This window comes from Malania oleifera, chromosome 1 (genome assembly GCF_029873635.1).
Source record: "Malania oleifera isolate guangnan ecotype guangnan chromosome 1, ASM2987363v1, whole genome shotgun sequence".
Lineage (NCBI taxonomy): Eukaryota > Viridiplantae > Streptophyta > Magnoliopsida > Santalales > Ximeniaceae > Malania > Malania oleifera.
The window spans coordinates 33,706,024-33,720,379 of NC_080417.1; the positions used below are offsets into that span (position 1 = coordinate 33,706,024).

The following is a 14,356-nucleotide window of genomic DNA, read 5'->3' on the forward strand; positions in this document are numbered from 1 at the left end:
TCATATATACGATGCATTGCCTTCACGCTAATTCATACCATAATATATATATATATATATTCATATTCACATTTAAAGTGTGTTTGTCTTCTTTAGTAGCTTTCAAAATATTGTTAGATCTTTTTTTTATTTTTTATTTTTATGGAAGGTTGTATCCATTCATTTATATTGTTATATATATATATTTTACTATATATGAATAAAGAATAACTAAAGGGTGACGTAAAGTTGAAGGTAATTGGTACGCCCTGTTCGCGCACAAAAAAACAGGGGTATACATAATAAATTAGTCATGAGATTGATGGTTTCCTTTCTTAACTTTCATTTGGGGCATCTTAATTTATAATATAATACATATTGCATGCAATTCAAAAACCCCATTATGCGCTATATATATAAATATATTAATGAATGAGTTATAATTTGCTATTAACTTTTTTCAAGTAAATTGTTTTAGCAAAACATTTAATAATAGACAAAAACTCAAAAAATTTAATGTCATATTTAAATACGTGAGTAGTGTTTTGACATTATACCCTTTTTATAGTATTATATTCTCAACCCAAATGACATATTATAATTAAAGTGGCTAGCTTATCTTACATAGCACACATATAATTAAAATCGTACACTTAAAAATTAATTAGTTTGTTTCTAGCTCACTTGACCATTGATTTAATTATAATTACCTTTTCTCTAATAGTTAGCTAATCTAACTTAACTAATAAGATGAATCTCATCATACACACACACACACACGCACGCACACACACACATATATGTATACTTGTCAATTCCAAGTGGTTGCCTAGTGGTTGCTAGCAACTATGTATAAAGCTAGCTAAGGGTGACCCAACAATGCAAATAGATCCGTATGGTTTTTTCTTTCTTTCTTTCTTTCTTCATAAAGGCATATATATATATATATATATATATATATATATATATATATATATATATATATATATATATATATATATTAAGATATGAACCGGGCAATGTAGTTGAGCCTACCCAAGAAACTTCGTACCTCTTTTTAGGACTTTGGGCTAGGCATTTCTTGAATGGCTTTGACCCTGTCGGGGTCCACCTCGATCCTCTTCTCGCTCACTATAAACCCTAATAGCTTTCCGAAAGTGGCATCGAATGTACACTTTTCGGAGTTCAACTTCAATTGGCACTTTTGGAGTCTCTTGAATAATTTCCCCAAGTTTACTGCATGGTCTCCCTCATTTTGTGATTTAACGATCATGTCATCAACGTAAACCTCAATCTCCTTGTGCATTACATCATGAAAAAGGTTACCATAGCCCTCTAGTAAGTGGCCCCAACATTTTTTAGTCCGAATGGCATGACCTTATAGTAGAAAGTCCCCCATAATGTGATGAAGGTTGTATTTTTCTTGTCCTTAGGTGCCATCCTGATCTGGTTGTATCCCAAAATTCCGTCCATGAATGAATATAAAGCATGCTCTGCAGTTTTGTCCACCAACACATCGATGTGTGAAAGTGGGAAGTTATCTTTAAGGTTTGCTTTATTTAAATCGCAATAGTCGACGCAGACTCATACTTTGCCGTTCTTTTTCATTATTGGGACAACTTTGGCTATCCATTCAGGATACTGTGCTACCTCCAAGAATCCTGCCTCGAACTATTTCTGCACCTCTTCCTTTATTTTGAGCAACATCTCCAGCCGCATTCTTCTCAGCTTCTGCTTCTTGGGTCCCTTTTATGGCTCTCAACCGCTCTTCAAGCTCATTGCAGCAGTATTCTATCGCAATCTTGCTTGTTCCCATAACTGTCGTTGCTGACAAAGGCATTCCTATTCCTGGAATTGTCGCTGCTGGAACAAAGGGGGGTATACCAGGCGGTGGTATCTCTAAGATGAATGGTGGCAATCCTGATGACTTCCCATGCATTGGCGTGAAGCCTGGCGGATGGATAGGATCTGTTTCTTTTTCATGATCCTGATCCTAGACTGTCTTTCCTTTGTTTAGAAATAGGTCAAATATTCTTTTCATTTGATTGCGTAGTTCCTCTTACCCTTGCTCAATGCCCAAAACACGACTTTCCAATTGTTCTGCCATGGCTTTTGCTTTTCTTCAAGTGTTATAGGGGTGTGTATTTGTCTCAATTTTTCTGGTTCTCAGTCACCCCTTTTTTCCCTAAACATAAAACCCGCATATTTTAGGACAAGTGCATGTAATTAATGTTTATGCAAGTTTGTATGAGCGCATGGATGAACAAATACAATTATGTAGCCTTATGTGCCTCAACCAAGGTTCCGAAAAAAAAAATCATCATCATTTCATTGTAACTTTTTATACAATTTTTAGCAGAAAATACAGAAAATTTCCTAATAGTCTAAGTGGATGCCAGATCTTGATTCCATGGTCCCCTCCTATTAAGGTAGCTCGAATCTTCTGGAGCTGGTTCCGACTTTCTGAGTGCCACACTGTCTACCTTCTATTTTAATGCTCTGTTTTGGGCTTCCCAATAATTGGCCTTAGTGACGCAAGGCTCCAGCTTTTCCAGCACTTTGTTGTAATGGTATCTCTGCTTATCATACCGTTCATCTTGTTCATGTATGTATCGATATTTTTCTTCAATTTACACTTTGGACTCCCTTAGCAATTGGGTCTTTCGACCAAGCGTCATCTGAAGTTTTTGTTTCTCCTTTCTCAGAACTGCCACTTCCTCCCTTAACTGTGAGCTCTGGATCTTTTGTTGTTTGTTTGGCTTGTGTCGAGGATCAGCTGGATCTTTCTTCCTTCCTTTGCTTTGGTGACGGCTCTTTGGTTGCTATTTTCATAGCCTTTCCTTCAAGAGGATGCACGCTTTCTTTTGGCCGTTTCTTTGCTATTGGCGCTTTTGTCGTCTGCCTGACCCGAGGATTGATTCTGTTGAGCCTCCATAGTTCATACCTTTCCTAGGCTCCAGAGTTCTGATTACTGGATTCTACCACGTGCACATGCCTCCACCATACAACAAACTCTCGAACCTTCTTTTGGCTATCATCGGCCTCATATGCGAATTGAGTATTTGTCAACCCGTGGGTCATGGGTATGAACTGCATTGTACCCACATGTATTCTAAACATGAGGGGTGCATAGGATATTCCTCCCCAGGGGCCTAGTAGTGGGACGCAAGGTAGGTTTCCACATATGTATACCACTTTCGATTGGTCCATCCACGGTGCTCGCCATATGATCCCCTTGTTATCCAAATGTTGCAGCTTGTCCTTCCATTCAGTCTTGCTAGCGTGCTCTTCCCACCGAGCTACCTCAAACTCTGCCAAAGGGATCTTGACTGTTGAGAAGGAAGCACGAAAGTTCCCTTGAATACATGGCAAGTGACTCATTATCCAGACATACAACAATGGCACACTGCAAGTCAACCTAGCGTGCCTCTTGGTCCAAAATTTGTTGAGAGACCAGAACGTTTCTGCCAGAATTCCATGGACCGGGTTAGCCCCTTCCTTCACCTGTGCCACGAAGTCAATGGTTGCATGGTCAATGGTCCCTAGTTCCTTTGGAAATATAATCAGATCGTGGATGGCTAGTGCTAACAAATACAGATGGGCCTGTTCCCCCTCTTCATTTTTTATCAACTCTTTCAAGTGTTCCCAGGTGACTTTTGAGTCTCCCAGTTTCTGAACCCTAACCCTGGTGACTTTAAAAAGTTCCTTGACGATAGATATTCGGGTAGGTACATACGTCTTGTAAGGTGTCGGAAGTTTGGCTAGATGCAACAGTGAAATGTACTCCTCCATGGTGGGAGCCAGATCTACCCCATGCAAAGTAAAGTAGCAATAAGACAGATTCCAGAATTATACCAATGCTTCAATCACATGAGGGTTTACAGATACATGCAACAAAAAGCCAATGTGTCCGTATATCTAAGAAAAGGTTAAACGACTCTAGGGCGTCCATCCCTTCCAAATGTCTCTCAACTCCTTTAGAGAATTGGATTAAGCATTGATGTCAACCCTGTCTAATACCTCAACCACAGATCCCTCACTTGCACTACTGCCCCATTGCCTTTGTTGATTTTCAGAATATAGCCGCACTGCTGATTCTGTTTCATGATGGACCACAGTGTTCTCCATGGATGAGTTGGATTTTTACCGGAACCTTGGCAAAATAGATGGGGATGCCTATATAAATGCAGCATGTCAGTAAATATGCAACACATTTTAAAGCACAAGACACACACATATGAGATCATACAGAGAAGGATGGAGCCTCTGTCCCAATCCCATGGGAGGTTGGTATTTTTTACAGGGTTCTCTGAGGCTCTATCCTAAAGATGGGATTTTTCGATGATCATGTGTGGTTAAGCTCTAATCCCTATTGAAAAAGTCCCCAAATTGAAACTTCATCCTCCCTCACAGAGGTCCGGGAAAAGCTTGCACTAAGCGGAGTGATTCGCGGGTCCCTATAGGCCCTGCCACATGGGGACTAGCACTATTACACTCCTATCTAATCCTAAAAGGGCAAGCTTGGGTATAGAGCTGTGAAAGTGTGTGAGTTTAACAATTTCAGCCTACACCCTCTACCCCACATCCATCTATTATTCAGAATTAAACACATGCTTTATTCACACAAGTCATGGAAACAAGTAGTCACATGCTTATCATCTCAAACTAAATCAAGGCATTCACAGTTAATCACATGCTCATTTAGTAGATGATGAAAACACAAGCAAGGCCGAGCATTTTATTTAATTACTTACTGTGATTTAGTCGCGAAGTACTTGCAAACAAAATAATCATATAAACAATGTGTACAAAACAAGAAAGGAGCAATCAAGAAGGCTCATTAGATTTGGATTTTGGGATAATCCTCAATTAATCATTGGCTCGACTTTCAAGTGTCCCCAGCAGAGTCGCTAAGCTATCGCGACGTCCCAGACCCGCCAGAGACCACTATGGCAAGTGGGTGTGGTTGCGAACTAAGAAAAATGGATGTGTGTTTTGAAAAAGTGATTTTCATGGATAAAAATAATGTGCGATGAAGTTGCCACTAACCTTTTGAAATGGGGTTAGAATACTTGACTGCTACCCTGTTAGGGGTAGAATCGGTCTGTGCCACCAAAATCAGGCTCGGGAGTACGGTTACGTGAGAGGAAGGTATTAACACCCCCTACGCGCCCGTTCTTGCGAACGGTACCAGATTAATTGAAATATATCCCAAAATAAATCTAATAAGCCTTTCAAAATTACTCCCTTTCAAAAATCGAAAGAATGAAAATACTATATAGGTATTCCCTCATAACCGGGGCAATCCAATACTCGGAAGAGTTCATGCCCTTTGTTGCAATCAATGAGATGGAAAATTAAGAAAATAGGGTACAAAATACTCTCTCGAATTTTGAAATCTGATAGGATTTTTCTAAGTAGGAAAAATAATATTTCGGGAGGTTTTTGGACTTAGTTCGGGATGAAAACAAACTTCTGGACCCTAAAAAATATTTTTTTGTGATTTTTCCAAGTGTGAAAGTATTTTCGTGATTTTTGATATTTTCCTGAACTTCAAAATAGTACAAAATAACATTGAGATGAAAGCAATGAATAATCGAAGCTTGAAAATGTTTTTGGAGTTTTTCTAGGATTTTGTGAAAGAAACATATTTTTTGGAATTTTTGTGAAATTTTCGAATGTAAAAACATTTTTTTAACTTCAAATAAAAATTTGGAAACTTTTCTTGAGCTTTATTTCAAAATCCTCAAGTATGGATCAATTTTAAAGCCTTGAAGTATTTTGAATTTTTCTGAAAATTTTTCTAGATTTTTATGTATTTTTTATGAATTTTGTGCATTTTAAAAAAGAATTATTTGAAATATATATATATATATATATATAATAAATTAATGCATTTGGTACTTTTTAATGTTGAAGGAAAATGGTTATGATGCAGATGCACTTTTTAATTTGCTTGATGGTTGGAAGAATATTCTTAGCAATTTTAAGGTGTTCCCTTTCCTTAACGGCAAAGCTCAACATTGGTGAGGCTTTCCCAAAAGCTTTCAATAAACAAAAGTATATAAAAGCTAATGGGCGCGGGAGACCACCACTTGGGTTTGGTTGGTGTTATGTCTCTGTCTCATGCCCCCCAATTACCAAATCCTTCACATAAGTTATTTTTTCCTCCAAATCCAAATTGGAAAGAAAAGGAAAGAAAATAAGGAAAAATTAATTAAATATTGTGCACAAACTCAAAAATTGAATGAATAATCGGTGAGTAGCTTATATATATATATATATATATATCTATGTGTGTGTGTGTGTGTGTGTGTGTATGGGGATGCATACACTAATCGAAGACCTAATTTAAAATTTTAGATAAAGTGATCTTCATGACATACACGTATTAGGGCATATTATACGAAGACGAAAATAATTACTACTAAATAGTACTCTTGGTGATGAAAGATGTTTTACCCCTTTTAATGTTTACACATTAATTACCTTTTCAACATGGCGTCTCAACAAAAGGTTAAAATTGTAGATGTTTTATAGTTTCATAATAATAGCCCATTTTGGTATCTAGTGTTTAAGCGTCAAAGTAAAGGAAAGGAAGCAAATCAAGTGCTGGAGCTCTTGAATTTGATTTATAAAACTCCAATTAGAAGAGGCAATTCGGACTTGTGCTCCTAGGAACTCAACTCATTTAAATCCTTTTCGATGACCAGTTTCTACACAAAGTTCTCGCCTAGCACACCCAACATAGCCATCTTAAACCGGTAACCAAGCTTATTAGAACATCTTCATTCCGACAAAGATTAGTGTCTTTTGTTGGTTGACAATCAACAACAGAATTCTGACTTCAGATGCCTACAAAAAAGAGGTTAGAAGTTGACTCCAATGTGTGTTCTTTACAAGGATGTTGAAAATGTTAATCATCTTCTCATTCACTGTTAGTTTAGCAAAAAGATGTGGTCCTCCTTATGTTGTTTCTTGCCATTATAGATGGTCATGTCGTATGAGATCAATTCATTCTATGATATTTGGAATTCTACATTATTTAGAAGTTTTCTAAAGAACCTCAAAACAACCATTATGGGGGCAGTTTGTTGGGAGATCTAGAAAGAGCGAAATAAAAGAATCTTTAGGGAGCAGTCCTTCTCAGCTGCCAAGATTCACTCTAGATGCGTTTCTAGTCTCTTCCATTAGTTTAGGTCATATCCCACTCTCTCGAATTTAGACTGGAAAGAGTTTCATTGCATTTGAACTGATTTAGGAGGTTAACTTAGAGGATCTCTTATGTTATGGGGTGCTCCTTGGTATCCGACATATCATTATTGGTTGGTCGTATTATAGGTTGGTTGCTTCATTCTTTTTAATCTAGAGCGTTGTGTGGGTCATAAGCCACTGTGAGAAGCCATTTCCATCCTATAGATACATTATGTAAGGCAATGGAGATGGAGAAATTTCCCTTTTTTAGAAATCCGGCCATGCCACAATATTACCTCTAGAAGACCCTCTCGTGTTCAGAATTGCGCAATCCATTTGACTATTTCTCGAAACTAACTTTGTGTCCTTACTATCTAATCTTCCCATTTTATTTCTTGAAAGCACACATTTCCGGCTTCCAAACTTCCACCATTTGCTTTATTCTACTTCTTTTGGCCGAATTGTTCAATTCCCTAACATTCCTTGAGATAATTTTGGCTCTTATGGGCATACCACAGTCATATCCATGGACTCAGTTCTTATCTTAATTTCTGTTAAATTGTCGACAAAATTTTAATTGCAGTCCTCCTGTTTGTCCCTGACTTTCTTAATGACTTCCACGGCCTTGTTTATGATCTAATCCTTACTCCTAGCTTTTGTCTACATTTAAATTAAATCCCGAAAAATCTATAATTAGGCCACAATTTCAGTTGTTTGAAAGACTTGCTTGTTTGATTACAGGATTCTCACTGGTTTCAGAGGTGATGGTGCTCTTTAGATTGGGAAGAGTTCTCTTGTATTTTCTCTTATCTGGGAGGATGTTTTAACCTTGCCTTTATCTATAGTCTTGTTCATAGAATCCAAGTGTTATGTTTGTGTGACTCTTATACTTGGTGGAGTTCATAAACAAAGGAAGAAAAACATATGGGTGAAGTCTTTGTGCTGTGCAGCAGGGCATTCGTCGACGAGTGGGTCTCATTCGTCGACAATTGGACCTGCAATTTTTGACGAATTGACCCTTTTCATGGATGATTGCTCTCGGGGCTGCGAGAAAGAATTCAAATTTTGAATGTGGACATTGGGACGGTTGGGTATTTGGAGGGAGGTCTCCAAGTGGTTGTTAAATATGTCTTTTTGGTCATATTGTGATAGAGAGGAGATCATTGTAACCATTATATTGTGTACTTTGATTTTTCATAGTGAAACCTTTGTCGATTGCTCCCGTGGATGTAGACTTCACCGAATCACGTATATTTGTGTGTTGATTTTTATTGTTTTCAGATATACTGAGTGTGTGAATTATATTTTGGTGTTTCATTGTTTGCTACATTTATATATTCCGCTGTGTAATCCCATACCCTTCACACAACACCAAGCATCTTGTTTGATTTCTCCTCTTTTAATGATATTGCCTTTTTCAAAAAAAAAAAAAAAAAGTTAACACATTAATTGATTTATAGAATGAAATGAGTTGGGAAGGGAATGAAATAAAATTTTGAGTACAGGAAATAAAAAGTGATATTTCAATTTTATTTTGTTGGACTCATTCTATTTCTATGTATAAAACATGCAAAAGTCTCGAAATGATTTATACTTCAGAATTAAGTTAAACTGTTTGGCACGAATTTTTTCCTCAAAAATCATTTTTGTTGTAGTAATGGATTAACGGTGGAGGCAGTGAGAGATATAAACATAGGAAGGGATCAGTGGTGGAGACAGCGAAAGATAATAAACATAGGAAGCTAGCAGGAGTAATTTATCATGGTCGGATAAATGAAGATGTGTAGGTACATGGCTTTGTCTAGCCTCTACGTCAGTCAAGTATAGAATGAGAAGCTTGAAGTCAGTGTCATCAGCTGCATTTTGCTTGCAAGCTTTGGTTGTATAACCAGCTAAGCACTCCCCTCTATTCTTGGCCCTAGCTATATTTCACATCTCCTACCTAATCATTGGCATAGCAGCACCCCTCACTTTCTCCTTAATTTAACAAGCTGAAAGCTTGCCCATGCCACCCTCTTCCATCAGTAATTCTATAATATATATATATATATATATATATTATCCCTAGCTACCTGTCTACCTATATAGCTCGTCCATTAAAATCCACAGTACATCAAATATTTTCCAGCTCGTACAGAATAACAAGTACATAAAAAATGGCTGCATGCAGACCACTACGGCATATTTTCTTCTCTGGTCATTTATCCTTATTCCTCTCCTTTGGGCTTCTCATCATCATTAATGGCTTCTTAATGTCTCTGCCTGGAGCCGAAGCTGCCACAAAGAAATACAAGTTTGATGTGAGTTCCACATATATATGTATATATATATACATACATATCCTTCTGCATTCTTTAATTTGGTTCTTCTATATATGAAGTTTTCTCTTTTATCTTTTTTTTTTTTTCTACCTTTGGATTAATTGGTTGGTCCAATTCTCCGGGACTGCTGTGGATGCAGATTCAAGTGAAGAATGTGAGCAGGTTGTGCCATGCAAAACCCATTGTGACTGTGAATGGGAGGTTCCCAGGACCTACCGTTTATGTTCGAGAAGGAGACAGAGTTCTTGTCAATGTCACCAACCACGCAGAATATAACGTCTCCATTCATTGGTATACGTTAAAAGGATTGCTACACTCAAAAAATAAAGAATAATATAACAAAGATGTAAAATTATAAAGCTGAATTTTATTATATTTCATTTCGTTCTTGCGGAGGAAACGAATTATGTACAAGCTGATGCACATGCATTAATATTTCTAGATACTGATATTCACATTGAATAATTAATATATATTAACTGGGCGGTGCAGGCATGGACTGAAGCAGTTTCGAAATGGATGGGCAGATGGGCCGGCGTACATAACCCAATGTCCAATCCAAACAGGGAACAGCTACACCTACGACTTCAACGTGACTGGGCAAAGAGGAACCTTGTGGTGGCATGCCCACATTCTTTGGCTCAGAGCCACCGTCCACGGCGCTATTGTCATCATGCCACCACTCGGCTCCCAACACCCTTTCCCTCATCCCCACCGAGAATTTAATCTTCTGTTTGGTGCATAAGATATACATTATTGATTTTAATGTTGGTTGATTTCAATTAGAAGATTGAGAAGAGATTGTCAATTAAATATTCGATGTTTGATTTGTGGTGGATGTATAGGAGAATGGTGGCATAAAGATGTGGAAAAGGTTGTGAAGGAAGGGAATCACTTGGGGCTGCCCCCAAACATGTCGGATGCACACACCATCAATGGCAAGCCAGGCCCGCTCTTCCCATGCTCTGAGAAACGTATGAATCTTTCGAGCCATTTTTCTCTAGAATTCTTTTTAACAGTGTCTTACGATCAATTAAGAGAGAAAAAAGAAAAAAGAATGGAAAAAAATCTATAAAAAGTTAACTGATTTTTTATTTTCACAATAGTCGTACGATATAAATAAATAACAAAGTTTTAAATTGATACTATTTGCTTATGAAAATAGTTTTATTTTTATTTATATTTTTAAAAATAATGGTAAGAAAATACTACTTTGTTTTCAATTTTTTTCAAATTTACATAAGGAAAGTTGAAAAACATATTTTCACTATTTTTCTAAATTTCTAATCCTTACTTGGTTTATAAGAAACTAGAATTTGAATATTGAGTTTTAATTTGTTTGAATTATGTATAGAGTTTCTTCAAATCCACACAAATTCAAATTCGAGCCCCAGAATCCATGATTCTAAATATTACCTTATATAAATTTTGAAAATTGGAAAACATGTTGTGTTTTTTTGTAATTATTTTGAAATTTAAAAGTAAAAAATTATTTTGCAAATTTAAAAAAAAAAAAAAAAAAAACTTAGTTTTCTAAATTTTTAATACAAATATTGAAAATTAAAAAATAAGCTAAAATTTTCATAATTCTTTGGAAAACAAAAAGTTAAAAAACAAAAATATTTTCTACAACTAAACGGGCTGTGATCTTTTGTCTTTTAAATAATTATACAAGCTACATTAATGAATGTAGCACTAATTTGTCACATATTTAACATTTGAAAAACAGAAATAGAGACATGTGAAGAGCGAAGTCCCCTGAATAATTTTCTTATATTTCATTATAATATATTTGTAAAGGAAATTATATTGGAAATTTAGATCCCTTCATTAAGTACCTAGTATTACACTTACCAAGAAAAAAAGAATAATACACTTTTACTTATCTAGTACTATATATAATTATACAAATAAAAAGAAAAGATGATATTTTAGTAGAATTTTTTTTTTCTTTTTTGATAACCTCCATTTTGGATACTATACTGCTTTTTTATTTATTTTAAATAATATTTTATTTTAGATACATTTGCAATGGAGGTCGAAGCAGGGAAGACGTACCTCCTGCGAATAATCAACGCCGCCTTGAACGACGAGCTCTTCTTCGCCGTGGCCGGCCACAACATGACGGTAGTCGAGGTGGACGCTGTGTACACGAAACCCTTCACCACCCACGCCCTCCTCATCGCCCCCGGCCAGACCACCAACGTCCTCCTCCACACCAACCAACCCCCCGCCCGCTACTTCATGGCCACACGCCCCTTCATCGACGTCCCCCTCGCCATCGACAACAAAACCGCCACCGCCATCCTCCAATACGCCGGCGTCCCCTCCACCCTCCTCCCCGCCCTCCCGCTCCTCCCACTCTCAAACGACACCGCTTTCGCCCTCTCCTACAACAAGATGCTCCGCAGCCTCAACTCCCCCCAGTTCCCCGCCGTCGTTCCCCAGGCCGTCGACCGGAAGCTCTTCTACACAATCGGGTTGGGCGAGAACCCGTGCCCGACGTGCACGAACGGGACCCGAATCGCGGCTTCTCTGAACAACATCTCCTTTGTGATGCCTCGGGTGGGGCTTCTTCAGGCCCACTACTTCAACATGAGCGGGGTGTTCAGCACCGACTTTCCGGACCGGCCGCCGAAGGCGTTCAACTACACCGGAGCGCCGTTGACGGCGAATCTGAAGACATCCCAGGGTACCAGACTGAGCAGGTTGGCGTTCAATTCGACGGTGGAGCTGGTGCTGCAGGATACGAATCTATTAACAGTTGAGTCGCACCCGTTTCATCTTCACGGGTATAACTTCTTTGTTGTGGGGACCGGGATTGGGAATTTTGACCCGAGGAAAGACCCGTCTAAGTTTAACTTGGTGGATCCTCCAGAAAGGAATACGGTCGGAGTTCCCACCGGTGGGTGGACTGCTATTCGGTTCAGGGCTGATAATCCAGGTACGTACGTGACCCACATAGCGTGCATGTATGGGAACCAACGTAGCTCTTTAATTGGATGAGAAAATATTAGGTAAACGGTTGTGTAACTTGATTTTGAATTTATAGAAAATTATCTAATCAATTAAATATATAGTCATAACAAAATCAAGTTTAGATCTAGTATATACATTCGATATATTTAATGATTTTTCTAGTCAAACTGCATGGGAAAGTTCTAAAGTTGTGGCTACTCTGCTGTGTATAGCATGGAAAGATGGTCACTTTCAGAATTTGAAAAATATTTGGGGACAAGAAAAGAAAATAAGAAGAATTTTATAAGAAAATAAAAAATATAATATCAATAAATAAAAATTTGATTTTGCAGAATATTTGATTTTTCTCAATTGTTAATCATATTAAAAAATAGAGATGTTTTATCTGTAGCACAATATAATTTAAAAAAAAATACTAAAACTTAAGCATGACATAGAAGTCAATAGAAAAGAGCGTTGCTCTAATTTTAACCATATAAAATATTAGTCTTGTGATCCTAACATACCGGAGGAGCCTCGATTGTGGAGATTTTGTTTTAAGAGAAAAGGATCATTCTCCATCAATCTCTAGGTTTGATTTTGATGCATCCAACATGAAATCCAATTATAATTGCGCTATATATAAGTGTGTGGTATATATATGTAGGTGTTTGGTTCATGCACTGTCATTTGGAGTTGCATACAAGCTGGGGTTTAAAAATGGCGTTTGTGGTAGAAGATGGAAAAGGAGCAGGCCAGTCCATTCTGCCTCCCCCAAAGGATCTTCCACCATGCTAGCTGGCTAGCTGCATGCTGTGATTATTTTAGACTCTCAGAAAATGAAAGAAAAGAGTATTTGTGTGCACATTACTAACATCTAATCATTTCAAAGTACGGTTTATATATATATATATATATATATATATATATATATATATATGCTTCCCTGCAAGAATTGCAGGTGGGTTTCTCACTACTCTTGGATAAAATTTGGATCCGATGAGAATTGTAAAAATTTGTTTGTATTTGATTGAGAATATCGAAGTGTAATAATGAAACTCCAATGAAAACATGTACAGTGTTATTATTGTTCACTGTTAATTTTCCTTCTTGTCTCTTACAATTAGTACAGATAATCAATTCAACTTTACAGAAAAGATAATCTCTTCATCTGAAATCTATTCATACCCTAAAAATTCTTATTTAAAACTTATATTTTCCAATACAACACTATATGTATTATGTCATGAATCTCACTTTTTAACGAACTTCTCGATTTTAAAGAATAAACAACTCGTGACAATATATATTACACCAATGAATATAATAGTTTTGTATGAATTTGCTATATATTAGTATAACACAACTCTTTTATTTCTTTCAATAACCATTTTTTTTATTCTTTTGCAAGACAAGATTTTGTAAAAGAAAATGTTGCTCATATTATACAAAATCAATATGCAAAGGATCGAAAACTGTTCGGATCGTGTAATGCAGCAACTAACGATGAAAAATAGGGAAATACAATCACACATAGATAATAAGGAAAACAAATAAACAATGACATAAGAATTAACATGGTTCGGCAATGTGTCTACATCCATAGGAACAGGTGATGATTGATTTTCACTATTATCATAAAACTAGGGTTACAACATTATATATATGCTAACCCTATACGTACAAAAGGATTAGGAAGTTCCCCAAATACCCATGTAGCAATCCCCGGAGGTTTTGCCTCTAAATCTTTAACCTACTAATCTTCCCAATTCAAAATAAAAAGCAGCGTCGAACAAAAATGTCGACAGTTTCAGCATACCATCGATGGTTTCTTCCCGATGCTAAACTGTCGATGTAACTGTTGACTGTTTCTTCCTACATCCCAGCTTCCTTTTTTTCTCTCA

The 14,356-nt window shown here is 36.9% G+C and overlaps 2 protein-coding genes across 2 annotated transcripts; one reads left to right on the forward strand and one right to left on the reverse strand.

Moving 5' to 3' along the window:
* Positions 1 to 2,928: 2,928 nt before the first annotated feature.
* Positions 2,929 to 4,107, reverse strand: LOC131156520 (uncharacterized). The gene is made up of 2 exons (XM_058110317.1): positions 4,020 to 4,107; positions 2,929 to 3,785 (listed from the first exon to the last, which is right to left on the reverse strand). Exons 1-2 carry the CDS (start codon positions 4,105 to 4,107, stop codon positions 2,929 to 2,931), a joined length of 945 nt encoding a protein of 314 aa, XP_057966300.1.
* Positions 4,108 to 9,358: 5,251 nt separating this feature from the next.
* LOC131158807 (laccase-11-like) lies at positions 9,359 to 13,557 on the forward strand. The gene is made up of 6 exons (XM_058113694.1): positions 9,359 to 9,473; positions 9,634 to 9,785; positions 9,987 to 10,231; positions 10,340 to 10,468; positions 11,515 to 12,438; positions 13,120 to 13,557. The coding sequence occupies exons 1-6, from the start codon at positions 9,426 to 9,428 to the stop codon at positions 13,248 to 13,250; spliced, it is 1,629 nt and encodes a 542-aa protein (XP_057969677.1). The 5' UTR covers positions 9,359 to 9,425; the 3' UTR covers positions 13,251 to 13,557.
* The last annotated feature ends 799 nt before the right edge of the window (positions 13,558 to 14,356 follow it).